The sequence below is a fragment of the Aquarana catesbeiana genome, linkage group LG04 (assembly GCF_042186555.1).
Source record: "Aquarana catesbeiana isolate 2022-GZ linkage group LG04, ASM4218655v1, whole genome shotgun sequence".
Lineage (NCBI taxonomy): Eukaryota > Metazoa > Chordata > Amphibia > Anura > Ranidae > Aquarana > Aquarana catesbeiana.
In genome coordinates this window covers 664,723,846-664,746,542 of record NC_133327.1, presented here as the reverse complement: position 1 = coordinate 664,746,542, position 22,697 = coordinate 664,723,846, and the positions used below count along the sequence as shown (strand labels likewise).

General features: G+C 38.6%; 1 protein-coding gene across 18 annotated transcripts in view; it reads left to right on the top strand.

Annotated features, from left to right (window-relative positions):
* Positions 1-22,697, top strand: part of NRXN1 (neurexin 1) — a 1,909,081-nt gene that overhangs the window by 922,667 nt on the left and 963,717 nt on the right. For 11 of the 18 annotated variants that reach the window (XM_073628558.1, XM_073628539.1, XM_073628538.1 and 8 more), the window contains 2 exons: positions 6,014-6,217; positions 8,107-8,133. In XM_073628558.1, coding sequence (XP_073484659.1) covers positions 6,014-6,217; positions 8,107-8,133 — 231 coding nt within the window. The remainder of the gene's footprint in view (positions 1-6,013; positions 6,218-8,106; positions 8,134-22,697) is intronic. The other 7 variants (XM_073628543.1, XM_073628542.1, XM_073628557.1 and 4 more) reach the window with 1 other exon arrangement.

Sequence of the window (22,697 nt, the reverse complement as noted above, 5' to 3'; positions counted from 1 at the left end):
TACGCTACCGATACCCACATAGCTATGTGGAACGGTTTGAAAAAAGAAAAATAAGCTAATGTGGTATATGTATATCCTCAGGGGTTAACACCCCCATATATGTGCCCCAAAGATAATAGTATACGTAATGATAAACTGTCCCTTAGCACATTACACCAATCTAACTATAATGCAACCATTAGAAGATGCAGGTATAGAATAAGGTAATTGGTAGAATTTCTATAGGCCATATAAATATAGTAATAATAGCTACCAATTTATAGGTGGGATATTTGTACCCATCCTCATGCTGGCTCCATCAAAAATTCTCCTAAACCCCGATACTATAAATATAAATCAATAATGTTGTATAACACATTTAAAGAGGGAGCAGAGTTAGGACCTGCAGATAGTCATTTAAGTGTGTAGGCTTGAATACGATTTATTAACACAAATTTTAGGGAGTAACTTACCATCTATAATTAAACAAAGCAATTGTATCTACACCTGTATTGGTGGTCATGAAGATGTTCAATTCATTGCATAGTCAAAGTGGCGCAAATGTATGTAGGACATGACAGAGGCCTCGGACCATTCCAGTTTTGAAGCATTCAGTAGCCATAAACAGTCTTACAGGTAGATGGTAGTTTATTAGATTGCAGTTCTAATATAAAGATAATAGCAAACAATCAAATAAGTTAGGATATGAGAATAGCTCTGCATTGTGTCAGCTTTTCGGCTGTAAATGAGTTTCCTGTATTTGTTCAAAAGACGGTATGGAATCCGATGTGGCCTATGAGTGGGGTAGCGTCCACTGAATATGTGGGGTCACGGTGCGTGCTTAAATCGGGGTTTAGGAGAATTTTTGATGGAGCCAGTTATGTTTCCTATGTTTTTCTTCTCTCCCCTTGAATTGATCCCATGGTGACACCCCCTGGTTGCGGTCTCCCCGGTGGACATTGTGGGTTTTGCCCAGGTGTATTTGACTGCACAGCGCCGCACATCCCCTCTGATTTTCTGACCGGATGTGCGGCGATTGACGGGGACACAGGGATCTGTCAGATCTCCTTTCCAGTCCCCGCCTCTGCTGCTGCGCTATTGGCCGAGCTCCGCCGTCTTGCTGCACCTGACTGGGCGCATGCGCAGTGGTGGAACTTTATCCCCTGCTGTTCTTGCATCGTTCGGCCGTTGCGTAAGTGCGGCGTCACGCCCGACGCATGCGCAGTAGCCGCCAGTCGGGCCGGAAGACGACACGCTATTTTTGAGCTGCGTCTTCCGGTGGGGGATCATATTTAAGCGCGCACCGTGACCCCACATATTCAGTGGACGCTACCCCACTCATAGGCCACATCGGATTCCATACCGTCTTTTGAACAAATACAGGTAACTCATTTACAGCCGAAAAGCTGACACAATGCAGAGCTATTCTCATATCCTAACTTATTTGATTGTTTGCTATTATCTTTATATTAGAACTGCAATCTAATAAACTACCATCTACCTGTAAGACTGTTTATGGCTACTGAATGCTTCAAAACTGGAATGGTCCGAGGCCTCTGTCATGTCCTACATACATTTGCGCCACTTTGACTATGCAATGAACTGAACATCTACATGACCACCAATACAGGTGTAGATACAATTGCTTTGTTTAATTATAGATGGTAAGTTACTCCCTAAAATTTGTGTTAATAAATCGTATTCAAGCCTACACACTTAAATGACTATCTGCAGGTCCTAACTCTGCTCCCTCTTTAAATGTGTTATACAACATTATTGATTTATATTTATAGAATCGGGGTTTAGGAGAATTTTTGATGGAGCCAGCATGAGGATGGGTACAAATATCCCACCTATAAATTGGTAGCTATTATTAGTATATTTATATGGCCTATAGAAATTCTACCAATTACCTTATTCTATACCTGCATCTTCTAATGGTTGCAATATAGTTAGATTGGTGTAATGTGCTAAGGGACAGTTTATCATTACGTATACTATTATCTTTGGGGCACATATATGGGGGTGTTAACCCCTGAGGATATACATATACCACATTAGCTTATTTTTCTTTTTTCAAACCGTTCCACATAGCTATGTGGGTATTGGTAGCGTAGCTTGAATAGCCTCCCCAATCACTGGGTTGTACCGCTGGCACCCGGGAGACCGCTTTCCTTTATGGGGGGCCTCCATGGATCATCACGGGTAGTTAAGACTCTAGAGTATACATATTGTAAAAATCTATTTTGTCATGATTATTGGATATACAATATATATATTCATACTGATAAAAATCTATTTTATATGCATATCTAACAGAACTACCTCTAGCTCCTGAGGAAGCGTTTCACAACGCGAAACATGTTGAGCACGAGTTTATAAGCATATAGAGAACATCAACAAGTGGACTATCAGACCTGCAATCCAAACCCATCTACGCCTCTACAGTCACAACGTTCACGTACTGGGGAAGGTTTCTTTCCTCTCTATAATCAAATGTTAGACTGTACACATTATGTATAGGGTTAGAGATGGTACAGGCAAGGGAATATCCACTTGATATGTTCGCAACGTTACATGTATGACGTATTGTTTTTAGAATATAATGTACAATTTAATAATTTTGTAATTTTAAGCTAATAAAATTTAAAATACAATTTCTACTTTTTCTAGCATTACTACTCATGTGCCCTCAAAGTCCCATTTTTTTGTAGTTTCCCATTTTGTAGATATATTTATAGGAACGTTGGCACATTTCTTATTAGTACCTACAGTGTCACCCTGTTCTGAGGTACTCATTAAACTAGGAATCCCTTCTTATTGAAAAAAAAAAAGGTCGGAGTCGCTTTACTAACAATCTGATGTTAGTACAGTGATCCCCTTGCTGTGCTATTGTGTTCTAATAGGGGGATGTTCTCCCACCAGAACACTCACTGTCATTGTGTACAAAGTAAGGTCCATAAAGACATGGATGAGCGAGTTTGGGGTGGAGGAACTTGGTTGGTCTGCACAGAGTCCTGATCTCAACCCGATAGAACACCTTTGCGATGAATTAGAGTGGAGACTCTAATGGTGCCTGACCTCACAAATGCGCTCCTGGAAGAATGGTCAAACATTCCCATAGACACACTCCTAAACCTTGTGGACAGCCTTCCTAGAAGAGTAGAAGCTGTTATAGCTGCAAAGGGTGGGCCAACTCAATATTGAACCCTAAGACTAGGACTGGGATGCCATTAAAGTTCATGTGCCTGTAAAGGCAGGTGTCCCAATACTTTGACAATATCGTGTATGACTATTAATATGAGAATACTGTGATGATCAATGGCTTGATATACATGTATAATATACAGCACAGTGTTCATGGAGGAGGTGGAGTATGTAACATACTGCACAGCATAAAAAAATGTTCTGTCTCTGGTTTGGAGTAGGCAATGTACAGCACAGTGTATAGAGAAGTAATTCCAACACACTTGGCACACTGCACCATTCACCCCAGCACACTCGGAACATACACCCATCTCATCTCATACCCTTAGGACTCTCTTTAGTAGACCATCAAGTTGACAGTTGGCTCGCAACTAACAGATCTTTACATTTTGGCCAGCAGTCTTCGTTTTACCCCTGAAGAACATACTCAAAGAGGCACTGGGAACTTTTATATTAGAACCAGTATTGCTGCTCAACAACTGCTGTCAAGTTGTTACTCCATGTGGAACGTTCAATACTGGTTCTAATACAGACTTGTGAAGTCACCGTCCTTCCAAGCTGAGCCCTGATGAAGGAGGAATGTTGTTGCCCCCGAAATGCATTGGCTGTTTTTATATGACTTTTTTTCCCCAACAGTTAAAATGACCTTAGAATCTTTAATCTGCTTCTAAGGTTCCTTTCTGTGTTTCTCTTTGCCCCGTGCTTTTTCGAGATGAAGCCTCTCTTACTTCCTGCACATCACTTTCTGCCTTTTCCGGTGCTGGAAGGGTCAGTATATGGTGCATTTCTGCATAGGCCTATATCTTACATAATTACATAGCAGGTGAGGTTGAAAAAAGACACATGTCCATCAAGTCTCACTTTACCTTTACCTGGATAAAGTGGAGAAGGATTAAAACACCTGTTAGGTTGTTATTGTTGTCTGTGCCCCCCCCCCCCCCCTGCCATTAGTGAGACTCACCCTCACGATTTGTTATGTTTACCTTTAAAGTGGTTGTAAACCCCATTCATGAAATATGACCTAGGCACATATATCTGTAGTGTTTACTTATCTCTCTCCAAAGCTCTAAGTGTAGTTTCTTTGTGGTGCTCCATTCCTCTGTTATCAGCATGAGTCACTTTTGACAAGTTCTCAGACACAGAAGATGACAGCTGCTGAAAATTTGTGGGAGGGATCCCATGAATAAGCTACAGGTGTAGCGAAACATGTCGGGGGCGTGGCCGAGCGAAGGTTAAACACCACATACTTAGTGACAGAAGGAAGCAAGCTCTGTGGTTCGCTTATCAGGGGAGACGGTGGGACTATTGGACGAGCGGGCGAGGAGAGGTGTACAGATTGCCGTGGATTTTTGCTGTGCTTTTATAGTGTTTACACAATGTGAGTGGATCTTTTGAAGTGTAATTTGAAGTGTGCGATATTAAAAGTCAGGGAGCACTGAACACATAGGTGTGGTGGAAGGTTCAATTAAACTTCAGGAACAATAAGGACTTGCTGTGGCACAGTTGATTTTTTGAATCATTATCACTGACTTTTTTCACATATGTGTGCACTTGTCACGGACTATAATTATTGTATAATAGTCACTTAGTCAATGTTTAATATGTACATTGTGTTATTGGTTTAATGTTATACACTCGTTGATTGTAATAGGATTGACACATATGATTTTTTAGAAGTGTCAGCACTGAGTCACTTTAGGTATTGTATTTAATTTGGTGTTTTTGATTTCATTTGGTTTATTTTTATTTTTATTTTTCATTTTTCATTTTTCATTTTTTTCAATATACACCCGTAAAAATGTGTTCACTAGATTAGGATCTTCACTGTAAATAGTGACATTACATATAGTGTATTTGGGATAGCGCCACATTTTTAATTCTTCACGTGGGGTGTAGTGCACCATTGTCACGTCACAAGATTTGAAAATATTGTTTGCACAGTTGATATTTACCAAGTGGCAGCTATAGGTAGGCTATACCAACTGATGATAATCATCATCTAGGCTGATTCTCCGAGGCGCAGTGGTGGTCAACTAAGTATAGGGTGGATATTATACCTAGAAGTACCGCTTATTAATTGCCATAATTTGCAGGGATTTCCTATTACTTCCTGTTTTGGCTATGGAACAGGAAGTGAAGGTACATGTCCCCAATAGGACAATGATGGCAAAAAAAAAAAAAAAACAGACAGGGGCTATAACTCTTACTTATTCTATCCAAAATGGAAAAAAATGGTGCCTATTGTTCTACTTTAACATTGGATGGTTGCTACAGCCCAAACTTCCACTTTCTTCCCCCTCCAGCTTTTGCTGATCCGACTTTTTTTTTAAAGTATAGCAGCAATATGCAGAACTTTTTTTTTTTTCTTTTTAGTTTTGGATAGATTGGAGAGGGATTAGAACACCTGTCAGATTTGTATTGCTGTTTGTGTCCCCATTCAGGAGTTTAACCCTCTGTATTTGTACTGTTTACCATTATCACTGAAAGTGAAAGAAAATCCCCACATTTTGGTTGTCCTCAGAACAGGAATAGAGGTGGAATCTTCCAATGGGGACCCTAGTTCTGACAACCCTGAAGACAACTAGGGATTCCCTCAACTTCCTGTTTTGGCTATGGGACAGGAAGCGAAGGAAGATATCTACAATGGGACACAGAGGTTAAAAAAAGAAAAATGATTGTTTTTTTTTCCAAAATGGAAAACAACTAAGTTTTGCCTGTTTTTCTACTTTATCTCGGGGTAATAGGGCCAAATATTGTTCATAACTAAATTTTACCAAAATGAACTGGGAAAATCTATAATTAAAACTTTATTGTATATTTCTTTCAGAGGCCACTATTTTGAGTTATGACGGAAGCATGTTTATGAAAATACAACTTCCTGTTGTTATGCACACGGAGGCAGAAGATGTGACTTTGCGTTTCCGGTCGCAGCGTGCATATGGCATTTTAATGGCGACCACTTCAAGAGAATCTGCAGATACTTTGCGTTTGGAACTGGATGCTGGACGTGTAAAACTTACGGTTAACTTAGGTAACACCAAAACAAGATGAATCTGTTCTCACAAGCTTACATCTTTCTTCTTGCTTGCCTCTATAGTTACTTTATTTTATATATCTATTTATTTATTTATTTATTTATTTTAATTACTTACTCGGAAACTTTATTTATTTCTGCTTGCAAAAATACAGTTTTATGATATTAAACAGTTTAAAAAGAGAAGACTAAAAATTATCATTTTTTTAATTACACTGGTCTCCTATTATTATAATTTATAAAAGGGGTACACATAAAGTACACCGTGTTTAATTTATTAGCATGAACATGTTAGTATGTGAATATAGTGAATAGAAGCTTTGGCTCACGTTGTTATTCTGTATCTTCTCTTTTTGAACAGTCTCTTGTACACTAAAATCACTTTTTGTTCTTTTGTTTTTTTGTATTTCTTTTTAATACTTATTTTTGTGATTGCATTATGTACGTCTTCGATCAAAAGTGAACATAAACCTTCAAAGACCAAGGTCTGCGGCCCTTAGCAAACAGTCTGGTGAACATACTCCACACTAATTCTTCCACAGAAAAATGTTTTTTAAAACCTTGGTTTATTTTGTAGTGGGCTTCTAAAGCACAAAACTATATTTAGGAGCATTATATTAAAAATAAAATGTAAAAAATTATTTAAAAAAAAAAAGATAGGTTGGACATTTATAAACATAAATCCTTATGTTTCTTTTTGTTGATAATTTATTTGTGCTTCTATTGTTTTCTTTTTATATTTATTCCTCTGTAATTATTGCACAAGAATAGGTTGGTAAAAGAAAAAATACATTGACAAAAAAAAAAAAAAAAGACTGGACTGCCATATCCAAGTGGACTCGTGATTAAAGTACCTTTTATTACAATATATATTCCAACAAAAAGAAAAATCCATAATAAATATATTTCAGACACTGCTCTGCTTCCCTCTAGTGGCTTACATGCAGAATCTGTCGAAAAATATCCCAGGAATCCATCACTGCAGTTTTTCCTGTGAAAAGACGTGTGCTTGTTTTGATCCCAGACTGTTTGCCACCACTTTTCTGATGCGGTTGACGACACGTGACAAACGCTGCTAAATGGAAACGAAATCTTTGATTTTTTTTTTTTTTTTAACAAATGTGCTCCTCAAAGCAATTAAAAATAAAATAATATAAAAATATATCCCACAGCGTCATGCATTTGCTTGCTAAAAAAAATATATATTTTAAGATTTTAAATGGTTATTTTTTTTGAGGAAAAAAAAACATTTTTTACACAAGATAGAAGTCTAAAGCTGATCTAACAAGCCTATGCTTTTCAACAATTCAGCTCTAAAATCTTTGACTATTAAATTAAAAAAAAAAAAAATCAATAATCGTAAAAAAAAAAAAAAAAAAATAGTGTTAAATACATTTAGTAATTTGTTTCCAAGATATTTAAAATACTACAGTCAGAAAGTTTGATACACCAGCTAATATTTGTTTCCACATTTTAAGCCTTTGAGGGGAGACATAACTGTCCAAGGTGGCTGATCTTTTTTAAGGCAAGCTCTGTACCCCATTGTGACGGAACATATGTCATTCAGTTTCTTACTAAATGTTCTTGCATTTATGGGAAGAGGTAGCTGCCTGTCTAGGTCGCTTATCTTTGACTGAAATAAAACCTACCTAGATTTGTTTCCATGTAGCGCTGTTTGAAATGGCCATTTTAACTTACTATTAACATGACTATACTAAGACAATTTTGTGTCTGTGAGCAAGTTGGATAGAAGAATATATATGATACACAGTGGCCAGATGTACATGTGTCTGTCCCCGGAAGGGTGGACTGTAATTTTATTGGATGTCTGCAGCTAATACCTTGAAGGATAAATATTCATTTCTCATCTATTCTTCCCTATCTAGACTGTATCAGGATTAACTGTAATTCCAGTAAGTGCCTATTCAACATTTTAAATGATTTTCTTGCCTTTTATCTATGTATGCATATTAACTGATGTGCTTATTTGAACTCAATCATTTTTCATTATGATTATGTGTTAAAATTATTAAATGTAGTACTGCATCATTTAAAGCATGTTAAGAGCAAAATTATATAGTATTGTATGACTCCGTGTTTACTCAAAGAAGGAATTCAGGAATGCATCAAAAGCCTTATCTCAGGCAGGCTGTTTTCTGATTTACAGTCTTCATTTTAAAAAGTATAAAGTATAAATCCATCCACATTTGTGGATAGTGGGAATGGTATTGTCAGAAACCATGAATCAGAACGAGACAGAAGTACAGTTAAATCACACTTGTTTAATAATAATAATAAAAAAGGTAAACAGAGTAAACGTAGTCAAAACATAGCCAGAGTTCAGGAACCGGAACGGATAGTCAGACAAGCCAAAACGTCAGGGAGCCAGAGATGAGCGTAGTAGAACAGCAAGCAGTATCTGGAGCCAGAAGGAATGTCAGCCAAGTAAGTCTTTAACAGGAACACAGGAGAGCATCTCTAGAGATGTGACCAAGGCGAAGGCAGAGATCATCTGGGCTGGACGGCTTAAGTAGGCAGAACTGACGAGCAGGATATCATCAACAGGTGAGTCACTGTGGAGAGAAAATAGCTGGCAATTAGCCGACAGCTGAGCGGCCAGCTTTGAGAAGGAAGGACTGCGCCCAGCCCTGACAGGTATAGATTGGGTAAAGAATGTTGGGAAAGGCTGCAGTATATTATATCTATTTAGAAATCAGAATTCAGTTTTTTTAACCTAGTCCGCTAAAGGGAGTTTATTATATTTAATATTTCCCTTATTCATCTGTTATATTTAGAACTCATAAAGAAGGGGCACATAGATGGGCCAATGTTAGGTTTTAAAGTGGTTGTAAACCCTTAAAGACCACTTTAACCTACAGGTAAGCTTAGATTAAGGCTTACCTGTTGGTGCAAGGAATATCTCCTTAACCCACACGGTTAAGGAGATATTTTCCTAAAAACGGGCACCAATGTCTACAGCGCACATGGGTGCAGGCACACTGAGCGTGCCGTTATTGAAGGTGATCATGCCGTCACTGATCACTGATCATGCGCCGGAGTGACGTCATCGCTGCTCCGGCCAGTCACAGCGCCGGAGCAGTGATATCCGGAAGTCTCTCCGGTGGCGACGGAGGAGGTGAACGAGGGTCGCTTCGGGGGCTTCGATCTCAGATAAGTAATTCATAATGAGCTAGTATGCTATGCATACTAGCTCATATGCCTTTGTCCTGCAGGGTGTTTTTTTTTTTTTTTTTAGAGAGGGTTTACTTCCTCTTTAAGCTGTCAACAAGCTTCACACCAAAGATTGTTCTGCAGATATTTATGTTTGCATTGTGCAATCTTGAATATTTATGTCTCTGGAGGATGGAGGGAAAGCACTGTACTAACAAACTGACACGTTGTCAGAGACCATGAAATCAGACCGAGACAGAAGTACAGTTAAATCACACTTGTTTAATAATAAAAGTAAAAAGAACAAACGTAGTCAAAACATAGCCAAAGTTCAGTAACCGGAATGGATAGTCAGCCAAGCCAGAAGTCAGGGATCATAGTAGTGGAACAGCAAGCAGGATCCGGAGCCAGAAGGGATGAGGACAAAGCCAGTCTTTAAACAGGAACGCAGGAGATGTTTCTTGTGATGTTGACCAAGGCGAAGGCAGAGCTCCTCTGGACTGGATGGCTTAAGTAATCAGGACTGACGAGCAGGATATCATCGACAGCTGAATAACTTTGGAGAGAGATGGGAGCTTTTAGCCGAAAGCTGATTGGCCAGCTCAGAGAAGGAAGGGTTGAGCCCAGCCCTGACACACGTGCTGGACTATCTTGGAAAGAAACTATAGTGATCAGTTTGGAAATTAAAACCTGGTCAGTTGTCTCTCCTTGGAGAGTGTTCATCTAAGCATTATCCATGGGTTGAGATGGGCTTACAGGAAAACTGTTACCCATTTTTTTGCTCAATCCAACTGGTTGTATTGAGCAAACATTCCCCTTGTGCCAGGTAAACACAAGGTGATTCCAAGCATACTTTCTTATTAGAAAGTCCACCGTACTTTGCGATTTTGGTATCACAGGTGCACTCTGTGTGAATGTTTAGTTATTTGTAAAATTAAGAAAATTAAAAAAAATATATATATTTTTTTAAATATATAGAAAAAATAAGACATTGAATATTAAATGAAACTGACCAAAAATCAGTTGTTTTCCCTTCAAGGTCTCAGTTCCTATCTGTTAACAGGGTTAAAAATATCTGGTAGCTGTTAGGAGATGCACCACAAACGAATATTGATTTCTTTTGGCCTCCACATGTACAGATTGTCATACAATGGAACAGTTTAGGCAGTATTGTATGGTATTCTCCTCATGTATTGACCCAAAACATCAAGAAACCTTTGTCATGGGTGGGTTGGCTTTCTTCTCCTGACAGTCTGATGAGGCATAGACAAATATAGATAACCAAGTTATTGCCTCATAGGTTTGTATTGGGGAGATCCCCGACATACATTGAATAATACATGCGCATGTCAGGCTAGAAGACGTTTGTCTGATGATCAGCTCATTTACTTTGCCAGCTTTATAGCATCCATGGCAGCAACCAGTCCATCTAAGCACTACTGATCACAGATAAGGCTGAGCCATGAAATGGTGTATGTGAGCTCTCCATGGAAATCAGTCATCTGAAGGCTATAAATTATTAAACAGTCTGCATTCAAGTATGAGGTAGAGGCTTGCCAATTTCCTGAAGAACTTCTTTAGAACATTTTACACAAAAATACACTGTTAATCTGTATAATATGGTAGAAATAATTTTTGTACATATAAAGTATATATATATATATATATATACACTTTTTTAAAATGATTGTTACAGAAAATGGATGTGGACTGTGTCATTATTTTAATTCAAATGAACTATCTAGGCTTGCCCCAGGACAAAGAAAATTTGACTAAAATTCATAAAAATACTGAGAGTTGATTATTATTTAATGTTAATTTGAGGTTTAAATATCCACTAACCCCTTTGTAACTACAATATGCCTTTTAAAGTCCAAATGTAAAATGTCCCTTGCCATGAAAATGTTATTAAACCTTACACCTTAAACATAGAAAGCACAAATATGTGGCTTCCTAGTTCTAGGACCTGACATCAAAACAAAACAAAATAGTCAGAGTTATTGTCAAGTTAACTGGCACATACTGACACCGGTAAATTTGGTCTGGAAGGTTAAAAATAAAAAATAAAAACAAAATGAAAAGAAAATATGACCCCCTAAGGAGTAAATAAAATGTTGAAATACAGATCTATAGATATATATAATATAGATATATAGATATATATATAATTTTTTTTTGTTTTTTTTGTTTATTAGAATTTTTTTTATTTACACTTTTCACCCCTGCAAATTTTATTTTGGTTACAATTTTTGTATTTGACAAGAAAGGCAGACTTGTACAAAAAAAACTGCTAGACAGATTTATTGGGTACTTTTTGTACTTCTGCCTGATTTTTCAAATGACATTTATCATGACTGGCTTCTGGTGTCAAAGTAATTTTCTTTGAGGTTGTTGTCTGCACTTATTTTTTCTGGAAGCTGTGTTGAACTGTGTTCGGTTTTTCCTTTTTTTTCTAATGGACTTACTTAATTTACTTAATTTATTTAGAACTTTATTATTTGCAGTATAGAAAAATTGGGGATGTGAACTATCACATAGAAAACATTGTACTCCTCTGTGCATACCTATTTAAGATTGACAGTTTAGCAATTTCTTTTAGTAGCATTCAGACCAGTAGCCTGATCTGAATTCATCTCTTGTTTATTGGAAGCATGTTCAGATAATAGACACATATACCACCAGAATACTTTTATCAGCCAACCTAATTTTGCTGCTGTTCTTATTAATTTTTGCTCGAATTTGACCCAGTTGCCTAACTTTTTAAAGTGATATTAAAGGCAGATTTTTTTTTTAAAATAACAAACATGTTATACTTACCTGCTCTGTGCAATAGTTTTGCACAGAGCACCCCCGATCCTCCTCTTCTCGGGTCCCCCACTGGCACACCTGGCCCCTCCCTCTAAGCAGCTTGCTATTGGGGCACCTGAGCAGGCTTACTTCCAAGCCTCACACATGGAGGGTGGCTCAGCCCCGCCCTCGCTCTCTCCTCATTGGCTCACAGGCTGTGATTGATAGAAGCAGGAGCCAATGGCTCCCACAGCAGTCTCAGCCAATGAGTAGGAAAAGACCAGGGAGAGCTGCTGCTCTTGTGCACATTGCTAGATTCAGATGGGGCTCAGGTAAATATTAGGGGAGACTAGAGGGGGAGGTGCACACAGGTGGGTTTTTTTTTACCTTCATGCACAGAATGTATGACTGTAAAAACTCATGGGCCTTTACAACCACTTTAAGTTGATCTTTGTGCCTACGTATGCAGCAGTATCATAAAATTTTGTTAAAAAAGTCCAATTTATTCCTCAAAATCATACAAACTTAAAGCAAATGTTTCAGGAAAACTAGAAAAAACTTTATTCTTAAAGCTTATCTCCAGGCAAAAGTGAATTTTCAGCATTAGATGTAGAAGATATATCACCTGTTTATCCAGTGTCCTCTGATCCAAGATTATGCACAGCAATGTTCATATATTGGGTGACCAAAGATCTCCTTAGGAGGCTTTCTCATTGTGTGGGGACACCTGAGCCTGGATATGTACTGTACAGTCCCTGACTCCCTCAATGCCCCTATGTTCTTTCTGACTTGGTTTCCAAATTATGTTTAGTGAAAATAACGAGGTTCTTCTCGCTTGTTTTCACTTGGTTCTACATCAAGATGGCCAACTATGCCCACCCTTGCCCTCAAATGCCTGATAGCATTCTTACATTTTTACATTTAGCCTGCTCTTTCTTGCCCTAATATCAAATGAAGGAGGCAGCTCTTAAGAGTAAAAGAGCCGTGATTGCTGGGACACACATCAACATGCTTTCTCTTTATTTTCACCCTGCTATTCTTCTCTAATATTAAAGTGGAAGTAAACCCTTCTATCATTTTCAGCCAAGGAAGCTGCTATCTTGGCCTAAGTTTAATCTACAACTGCCATGATGCTGCACATGTGACACCAGCCATTTGATGGCTTGACAGTTTGGTTGAGAGTGCAACCAGTGGGAGTGTTACATTTTCGGCACGTGCCAGAAATGTAACTGTTTTTTGAGACTTTTAAATGGATGGGGTTGCTTTCGGCTTTAAGTAAAAAAGATGCTCTAAATCATGGCCCACTGTTGGGCTTTGGCCTCTCTTCCCTGGGGCCGCCAGCCAGCTATAGATGCCTTAACCTCTCACAGTACCTCCCAGCTCCCATAGTGACCCCCAGCCTCCCTTAATGGCCTACAGTGCCCCCAGGACCCCTGAAAATCCTTAGCCTCCTCAGAGTCCTCCAAACTCAAACATTTCCAGCCAGCCTTTCCCAGTGCCATCCAGCCTGCTGTAAAGCCTCAATCTTCCAAAGTGCACCCCACCTCCAGTAGTGTGCAACAGCGTTCCCCAACCTCCCACAGTACTCATTGACTCTTCCAAAAACCTAATCTTCTACAGGGCCACCAAGCTGCAGATTCCCCTAACCAACTCTACAACCCCCCCCCCTCACAACGTGACACCCAGCCCCCTCCACAAACCTAATCACCTACAGGGCCTCAATGTCTTCTGCAGAGTCCCCTAACCCCCTCCACAACCTCACTCTCCACAGTGGCACCCAACCCTATTTAGAGCTTTCCAGCATTTCAATACATATATCCTGTGAGTATAAACTTTATTCTTTACTGTTTACTGGAAGGGTTTGGAAGAATTGGCTATATCCTAGTCTCAAAAAGGTTCAGAGCCACTGTGCTGAACAGCTCTGAACAGAAAGAGAAGCACAGTGATCACCTCTGTCCTAGCTGTTACACACATTATGGTGTCTTTTTTCACTGCCTTCACTTCGTATCAGACCATGCAAGAGCAGGCTGGTGTAAAGATAGACAACATTATATGTGCCCTGGCAATGCTAGAGGAGATACCAACTCCTGTGTCACCCATCACAGCACAACCTTGATTTACTATCAGTGCAGGCAAGAGCAGGCAAAATTTTAGAGTGACTGTTGTTGTTTAACTAGTGTGGTCACTCAGCTGGCATGTAGACTGTCTACAGCAGGGTTTCTCAACCAGGGTTCCATGGATCCCTAGGGTTCCCCCAGAGGTTGCTAGGGGTTCCTTGAGCAATGAGCAATTTCTGCCTCTCAGATAAGTTTCTACTGACACCGTTGATCTTTTTAGCTACCTGTAAGGGGGTAATTCTTCCCAATGACCCCCAGCGTAAGGAGCATTCTTCCCACTAACCATCACACTAATGTATCATGAGTTGTAGATATAGTCATTTTTAGTAGGGGTTTCCTGAGACCGGAAAGTAATTTCAAGGGTTCCTCGGTGTTAGAAAGGTTGAGAAAGGCTGGTCTACAGTGTAAACCTTCCATGTAGGCAGAGGGCAATTGAAATATGTATTATGTAAACAGGCCCGGAAAACCCTTCCTCCGGGCTGCTGCTAATGTAGGATTTTTTTTTTAGAGCCCTGTGATAATCTTACAGGGAAGACGATAAGGCCTATCTTTCTGCAAAAACACTGTAAATTAAAAAATTATATCTGGGGCAGCACCTGTAGATGGAGAGAGTGTTTTTGGGGCTTTATTTGCATTGTGCCTGTAGATCAGCATTATGATTTTTGCTGTAGATCAACTTTTAAAGTAGGTTTTAGATCCAGTGGTTAAAGATTCTGATCCGACCAACATACTTCCATTCATTTCATTTCTCCTACTTTCCTGCCTTCCTTCTGTCCTTTTTTCCTTCTTCACTTCTTCCCTTCTTCCACCTTCCCCTCCTTTTCCGGTGTAAAATATAATTTTCTCATTTTCATAAATGATTTTGTTACTTCCTAGAGCACCAAGGAATGAGAGTCGTACAGCAGTCCACTCTTCCAAAAACTTGTTTAGGCTGCATTCACACCTGAGTGTTTCAAAGTCGCACAGTTTTACGGCAATTTTGCTGTGTTTTGCCGTGATTTTGCAGCGTTTTTGCCGCAATTTTGTTCAGGTCACCATTCTAAAAGGCCTGTAATCTGCCCCAAAGAAGCTCATGTTCTTTTTTCAGCTTAGGGCATTTTTCAGGTGTTTTGCTTCAGGTGACAAAATGCTCAGATGTGAACAGCTGCCATTGAAATGAATGTGATTTTGCTTGTTGGGCGTTTTTTAGGCTTATTTTGGGTGTTTTATGAGCGTTTTATGAGCTGAAAACGCTCAGGTGTGAATGCAGCCTTATGCAGCTATCAGTGATACATCTGCATTGATACTGTTCTCACCCTGGGACCATCTAACCTTACTGAATTTCACTCCCAACGGGCTTGATTGGGGTCAAACCCACTGAGGGTGAAATGCATTAAGGAGGGTTGGTCCCAGGGTGGGGACAAAATTGATGCAGTTGTATCACAATGGCCCAATACACAATTTGGACAGTGCATTGGTGTGCTCCTCCAATTCCTTGGTGTCCTTTGGTGGTGAGCAGACACAGACTCTCTGTACACAGAGAGTGGAAGAAATGCAGCTCTGAATCGGTACTTTAATTTGTTTTTTTACCTGCTACGCACACTAAGAAGCTTAACCTCCCTGGCGGTTTTCCCAAATGTGGCTCGGGGTTAAATTTCAGGACCATTAGTGGTAACTCCAAGCACACTGGGATTGCATTGCAGGATCCTGGTGCAGTGTACTTACCTTGTCCCCAGGATCCTGTGATCTCCCCCCGCTGTGTCTTTGGGCTCTGTCCTCCGCCCGATGTCTCTGTTTGCGAGGCATCGGGCGGAGGACAGAGCCGCAACACATGGGGGCGGAGCCAGGTGGCAAATTTAAAAAATAGAAAATTCATAACACATACAGTACACTGTAATCTTACAGATTACATTACTGTATGAAATCATTTCACATCCGATTTTCTCCCAATGTTTTGTCCATTGTCCTGCATGCAGTTTTATATTATATATACTGTTCTTTCTGTCTGGAAACTGGAGATTGTCCATAACAAAAAGTGTCCCTTTATGTCAAAAGTGGTTTTAGACCAGCTAGAAAACAGCGATAGCAAATTAGAACACTTGCAGAATTGAGCGATAGTGATTAAAAATTAATTAAAATGTAATTAATTAAAATATTAATTTTATTATTATTATTATTATTATATTATTTTTTTTATATATAATTTTTTATAGTTATTTATTATATTATAATTTATGATTTTGTGTTTCAAACTTCATCATACCCGGGATATCTACTAGACTCTTGTTTGGACAGATATAAGTGTGTTATAGCTAAGAATTACAGGCCTACAATATAAAATGCCAAATTTCTATGCAAAACAATTGTACCGCTTTGAGACGCAAAAATCTGACCTAATCATGCAGGGAGGTTACAAAACTTAATGTAGGATTCAGGTGCTTATCATTAGAATAGGGGTTAAAAAAAGTGCACCATCATTCAACTAAAATTTATTATGATCTATACATTCTATCGTGATTAACACAATTATGCAAAGCTAATGCCATCGATTTCATTATCCTTACTAATCAACTTGCATACTTTTTCTACATCTGTGCAGCTTCCCAAATGCCCATTACAGCGCTTAAATGATTAATGGCGAGGCTTAGAAATGCTAATTGAAATTATTCTCCTTTAGGAACTTAAAAAAAAAAAAAAGCTTACTAAAACTTTCTTCAGACCAGCTTATTTTGTCAGTGAATGTTGTCTTTCTTTTTTTTTTTTTTTTCTTTTTTTCCTGAACCCCTATTTACTTTTTTAATAACTACCCAGTTCTCCTTATAATCATTTTTTTTTTTTTTTTTTTTAGCCCTTTGTAAAAAAAAAATAAATGCATTTTTCATGTTAAAATTTGAGTACAGCTGTACTTTTAGCTCCAATAATTACATATAATTACTTCATTATTATTTCCTCCTGGCTGTGCCCAGCGCACATCACAGGTAAATACAGCCTTTTAATTGAAGCTCATGGCTAAGTATTGGACAATCAAGAGAAGCTCATCCTGATTCAGTTCAAGTACTTCTAATGAAGAGATAATTGTTTTCAGCTAAAAGCTTCTACTTCTACTTTTAGTTGAACAAAGAAAAAAAAAAAAAAAAGTTATGTTTACTTTTTAATCCGTAGGAAGATAGTTTAAAATGCAGTTATGATAACCTAGAAATTTACACAAATTTTTATTGCTTCTAAATGCAGACAATAGTCCAAATAAAAACTGATGGTGTTGTTTTTAACACTCTTAAACCGATCCACTTTGTTACCATTTGTACCGTACTTACAATGTGAAGGACCCTTTAATGGTAATTTATTCCCCGTATTACCTTATGCATAAAAAATAATCTGCATACAGAGGAAGGATATGAATAATTGAAAACAAATAGACAATGCAATGTTGGTTAAAGAGACACTGACCATTCAGGGCAAAGTGACTGTGAGGCTGATTTACCAAAGGGTTTGAGAACATTCACACAATAAAAGGTGTACATTCACTGCAATTATCCAATCATATGAAAAGAAAATCCCTGTTCACTTATTTCATCTGCAGATGATTGGATAATTAACTACCTAAGGACCACTCGCCGCAGTTGAACGTCGGTTGTTTGAAGAGGAATACCGTTGTTATATCAGCAGCTAGCTACCATAAGGGCCGGTTCACACGGGGGCGACTTGTCAGGCGACCTAGCCGCCTGACAAGTCGCCTCCCGTTCTGTACAATGGAACCGTTCTAATCGGAGCGACGCAAGTCGCTCCGACTTAGAAGGAAGGTTCCTGTACTACTTTGGGGGCGACTTGCATAGACTTCTATACAGAAGTCGTCTTGCAAGTCGCCCCGGCAGTCGTGTGCAGGTCGCCTCGGTGAGGCGACCTGCAAGTCGTGCCGCGTCTAGTGTGAACCAGCACTAACCCCGGTATCTTCTCCAAGAGTGGACAGTCCTCTTTCGGATAAAAGTGGTCTCAGCGGCGTATTCGCCACAAGATCACTTTTATGGGGGCGGGAGAGGGCCCAGCCCTCCCGCCACGCTCCGGTCATCTCCGCCTCTTACCAGAGACGTCTGTAGCGGCGGAGACGATCGGGTCCTCCTCCCGCACAGGCTGGTTGCTGAGTGAGGGAAAGATGACCTACGCTCGGCTCTATAACATTTGAGGGCGGAAGCGGAAGTCAAACGTCACTTCCGCCCTTCAGTCTTAAAGGGGAACATTTTTTTTATTGCGTTTTAGTGTAAATATGAGATCTGAGGTCTTTTTTGTCCCAGATCTCACATTTAATAGGTCCTGTCATGCTTTTTTTTTTCTATTACAAGGGATGTTTACATTTCTTGTAATAGGAATAAAGTGACCCGATTTTTTTTTTTTAAAGAACAGTGTAAAAATAAAAAATAAAAAGTAAAATAAATAATAATAAAAAAAATACATTTATACATTTATTAAATATTATCATTATAATTAAAAAACTATATGTATATATATATATATATATATATATATATATATATATATATATATATATATATATATATATATATATATATATATATATATATAAATAATAATATTTAATAAATATATTTTTATATATATATATATATATATATATATATATATATATGAAAAATGCAATCTTCCAAGAAATTGGTAAACTTTAAAAATCTAACCAACCAAAAACTATAACCAAACCAAAAAAAAATTATATATATATATTAAAAAAGAAAAAAAAAAAAAAAAAAAATATATATATATATATATATATATATATATATATACATTTATACGTTTTGCACCACTCTTCTTCCCTCTCAAACCTCATTGTTGGTTAGTTGGACAGACCAAAGACAAATAAGGGTGTGCAGGAGGCAAAAGAGGTAGGACAAAGCTCATTGTATACAGAAAAATATAACAATTTATATAAATAGATAAATAAACAATAATAGGTAAATAGTATAAAGAAAAAGAAAAAATTGTGGTAACTTTTGAATTATTATTATTTATTATAATTAGTTTCAAATGTTAAGATTTTTGACATGTATAAAGCTTAATGCAAACCAGGTTTTTTTGTTTTTTGTTTGTATTATCCGGACTAGAGAAAGCTGATTTGGAGAACTCCAAGGATATCTTAGCTTATGGCTAAATAATGATCTTTAGAAACAGACGGGAAATGTCCACAATAGGAACACAGATAGCCATAAAAACATTCTTATTGAAAAAATGAGGGACGTATTATGAAAAGAAAAACTTACTGGCTGTACCAACATCCCTTATAGAAATTAACTGAAGAAATATTTCTTTGGTTAAGCGATGAAAACATGAAGAAGCCTCCAACACTTCTATGCTCTATCCAAAAACTAAATAAAATGCTATGGCTACAATTTAAAACGATCCTTCAGTGATTTGTTTTAACTTTCCATCTATTAAATCTTCTGCCCTTATTTTTTTAACATTGAATAGTAAAACATTTTTTTTTTTCTGCCACCAATCCCTTATACAGCCCACTTCTTGTTTCTTGTCTGGTCATTAGCCTAGGCTTATGACATCATGCACAGCTCTCTCTCGCTCTCCTGAGAGTTTGCCAGGAAGTGAGGGGGGATGAGTCATAAGAGGGCCAATGGGAGCTGCAGAGCTGGAGGTGTGCCTCTGTATGTCTGTGTAAATCCAGGAAGTGAACAGGCAGCAGCTTCAGCTGCCCACAGTTAGAATGGCTGCAGCCAGACTTAATGAAGGGAGATTTCTGCAGCGTATTTGGCAATTACAGAATCACAGTATATATAAAATAATATGCAAAGTAGTTGGAGGGAAGCTCCAGAATGGCAAAGATAGTTTTATTACAAATTATGTGAGCAGAGTGCAGTTCCTCTTTAAGGACATTTTAAGGATTTTAAGGACATCTGTGCCGTTGACTTTTTTCAGTTATACAGATGCTGTTTTGTTATTTAGTATTTTTAATAATTACTTTTACATTGATTATTTAGCAATTATTTAGCAATTACAACAATAATATTACTTTTAAATTAGTATTAGTATTAATTTAAAATTGATATCAGTAATCTGGGTACAACATTTTGCATTTATAAAAAACATAATAATTGATATAAATGGTTTAAAAAAATAATCTCACAGTCCATATTTTCCAATGTTTCTTTAAAATATTTTTTGTGAACATATTGTATATAATGTATTATGTGGTCAAATTAACTTTTATTTATGTAATGTTACTGCCTCTGTTTATTTGACATAACTGGGCTCAGACTGTACCAAAAAGCTAATTCTCATCAATAACTTCACCTACTGAGTAATTACAGCTTACACTTGTGTCTTGTTGGGTACTTCTCGTGCAACAACTAATTGTATGTAACCACTGCACCGATTATTTCTGGAAAGGATTTATGTAATGCTGCATACAAATAGCTTTCTACAGATGACTAACTAATGAAAAATGTATAGTCCTGTAATATGTTATTACATAACTAGCGTTTGGTGGGGGTCTGGATTTCTTTTCTTTTCTTTTTTTTTTTTTTTACATTTTTAGTAAAATAAAGATAATACAAAAAGATCATACAAATATTTACTCTCAAAAACCAGTTTGTGCATAATGCTGTATTGTTCCCCCTTTTTTGTTGGTTCCAAGGGTCCAAGCATAGGTTGGGGTCTTCTGAAAGAAGAATAAAAAAAATAAATACTAGGATACTTTTTTTCCAAGTACTTGCCAATACCAGTTACCAATAGTTTTTTAATGTCATGTGACAGTTTTCAAAGCACAATACAGATTAGGTGGCACTGATATGCAGCACTGATGAGCACTGACTGATGGCTGGCACTGATAGGTGGACTGACAGGTGGCTGGCACAGATAAATGGCACTGACAGGTGGCTGGCACTGATAGATGGCACTGATAAGTGGCACTGACCGGTGGCTGGCACTCATAGGTGGCACTGACAGGTGTTTGGCACTGATAGGTGGACTGACAGGTGGCTGGCACAGATAAATGGCACTGACAGGTGGCTGGCACTGATAGATGGCACTGATAAGTGGCACTGACCGGTGGCTGGCACTCATAGGTGGCACTGACAGGTGGTTGGCACTGATAGGTGGACTGACAGGTGGCTGGCACTGACAGGTAGCTGGCACAGATAGATGGCACTGACAGGTGTCTGGCACTGATAGATGGCATTGATAGGTGGCACTGACTGGTGGCTGGCACTGATAGGTGGCACTGACAGGTGACTGGCACTGATTGATGGCACTGATAGGGGGCACTGACAGGTGACTGGCACTGACTGATGGCTGGCACTGATAGATGGCACTGATAAGTGGCACTGACAGGTGGCTGGCACTGATAAGTGGCACTGACAGGTGGCTGGCACTCATAGGTGGACTGACAGGTGGCTGGCACTGACAGGTAGCTGGCACAGATAGATGGCACTGACAGGTGGCGGGCACTGATAGATGGCATTGATAGGTGGCACTGACAGGTGGCTGGCACTGATAGATGGTACTGATAGGTGGCACTGGTAGGTGGCACTGACAGGTGGCTGGCATTGATAGGCGGCACCTATGGGCATTGGGCACTGATAGGTGGCATTTATGGGCACTGATGGGCAGGCAGTGAAATGCCATGAGAGGAAAGGCTGCCTGCGACGCCCATCTTGGTACTCCTTGCACTCAAATGCATAAAAGCAGTAGCGGCCATCTTGTTACACCCAGCCCGAACTATATGGACTGGGTGTAACAAGATGTCCACTGCTGGCTTACTGCAGGAGCGAGTGCAGGGTGTACCAAGATGGCCGTCGGGATGTCCAACCGCTGACGTCGACACGGAGCGTCACTTCCGTTATTCCGCCCGCTGATTTCCAGTTGCACCGCCTCTCCCAGGTATCAGATCAGGCATCGGGAACATTTGTGCTAGTACAAGTAGTTGCATAAATGTTTGGTATTGGTCCTGATACTGATACAAGTAAATACGATAAAAAATACAGATCCACCAGATGCTTTTGCACCCAATCCCAGACATATGAACATTATACATATTCCTAAAGATAAAGTTTAATCTGATTATATATTTGCTTTCTTTGTTTCCTCCTTGCCCCCATCTTCAATATACTAATTACATATTTAGATAAAATCTTTCCATTTTCATTACAGACTTTATTTTAGACCTGGTGACGTCATCACATTATCTCTGCGTTTCTCTATGCAATGCAGGCATATCATGGCTGGTAGGAGGAGTGTCATAGTTTCCTGAAAACCTCCCAGTATTTTCAGTACATCCTCAGTACTTCTCCCAAGGAGTTTTCAAATATCAAAATGCTATAATGCAATAGGTGATAGGTGATAGGTGATAGATGATAGGTGATAGATGATAGGTGATAGGTGATAGGTGAGAGGTGATAGGTGAT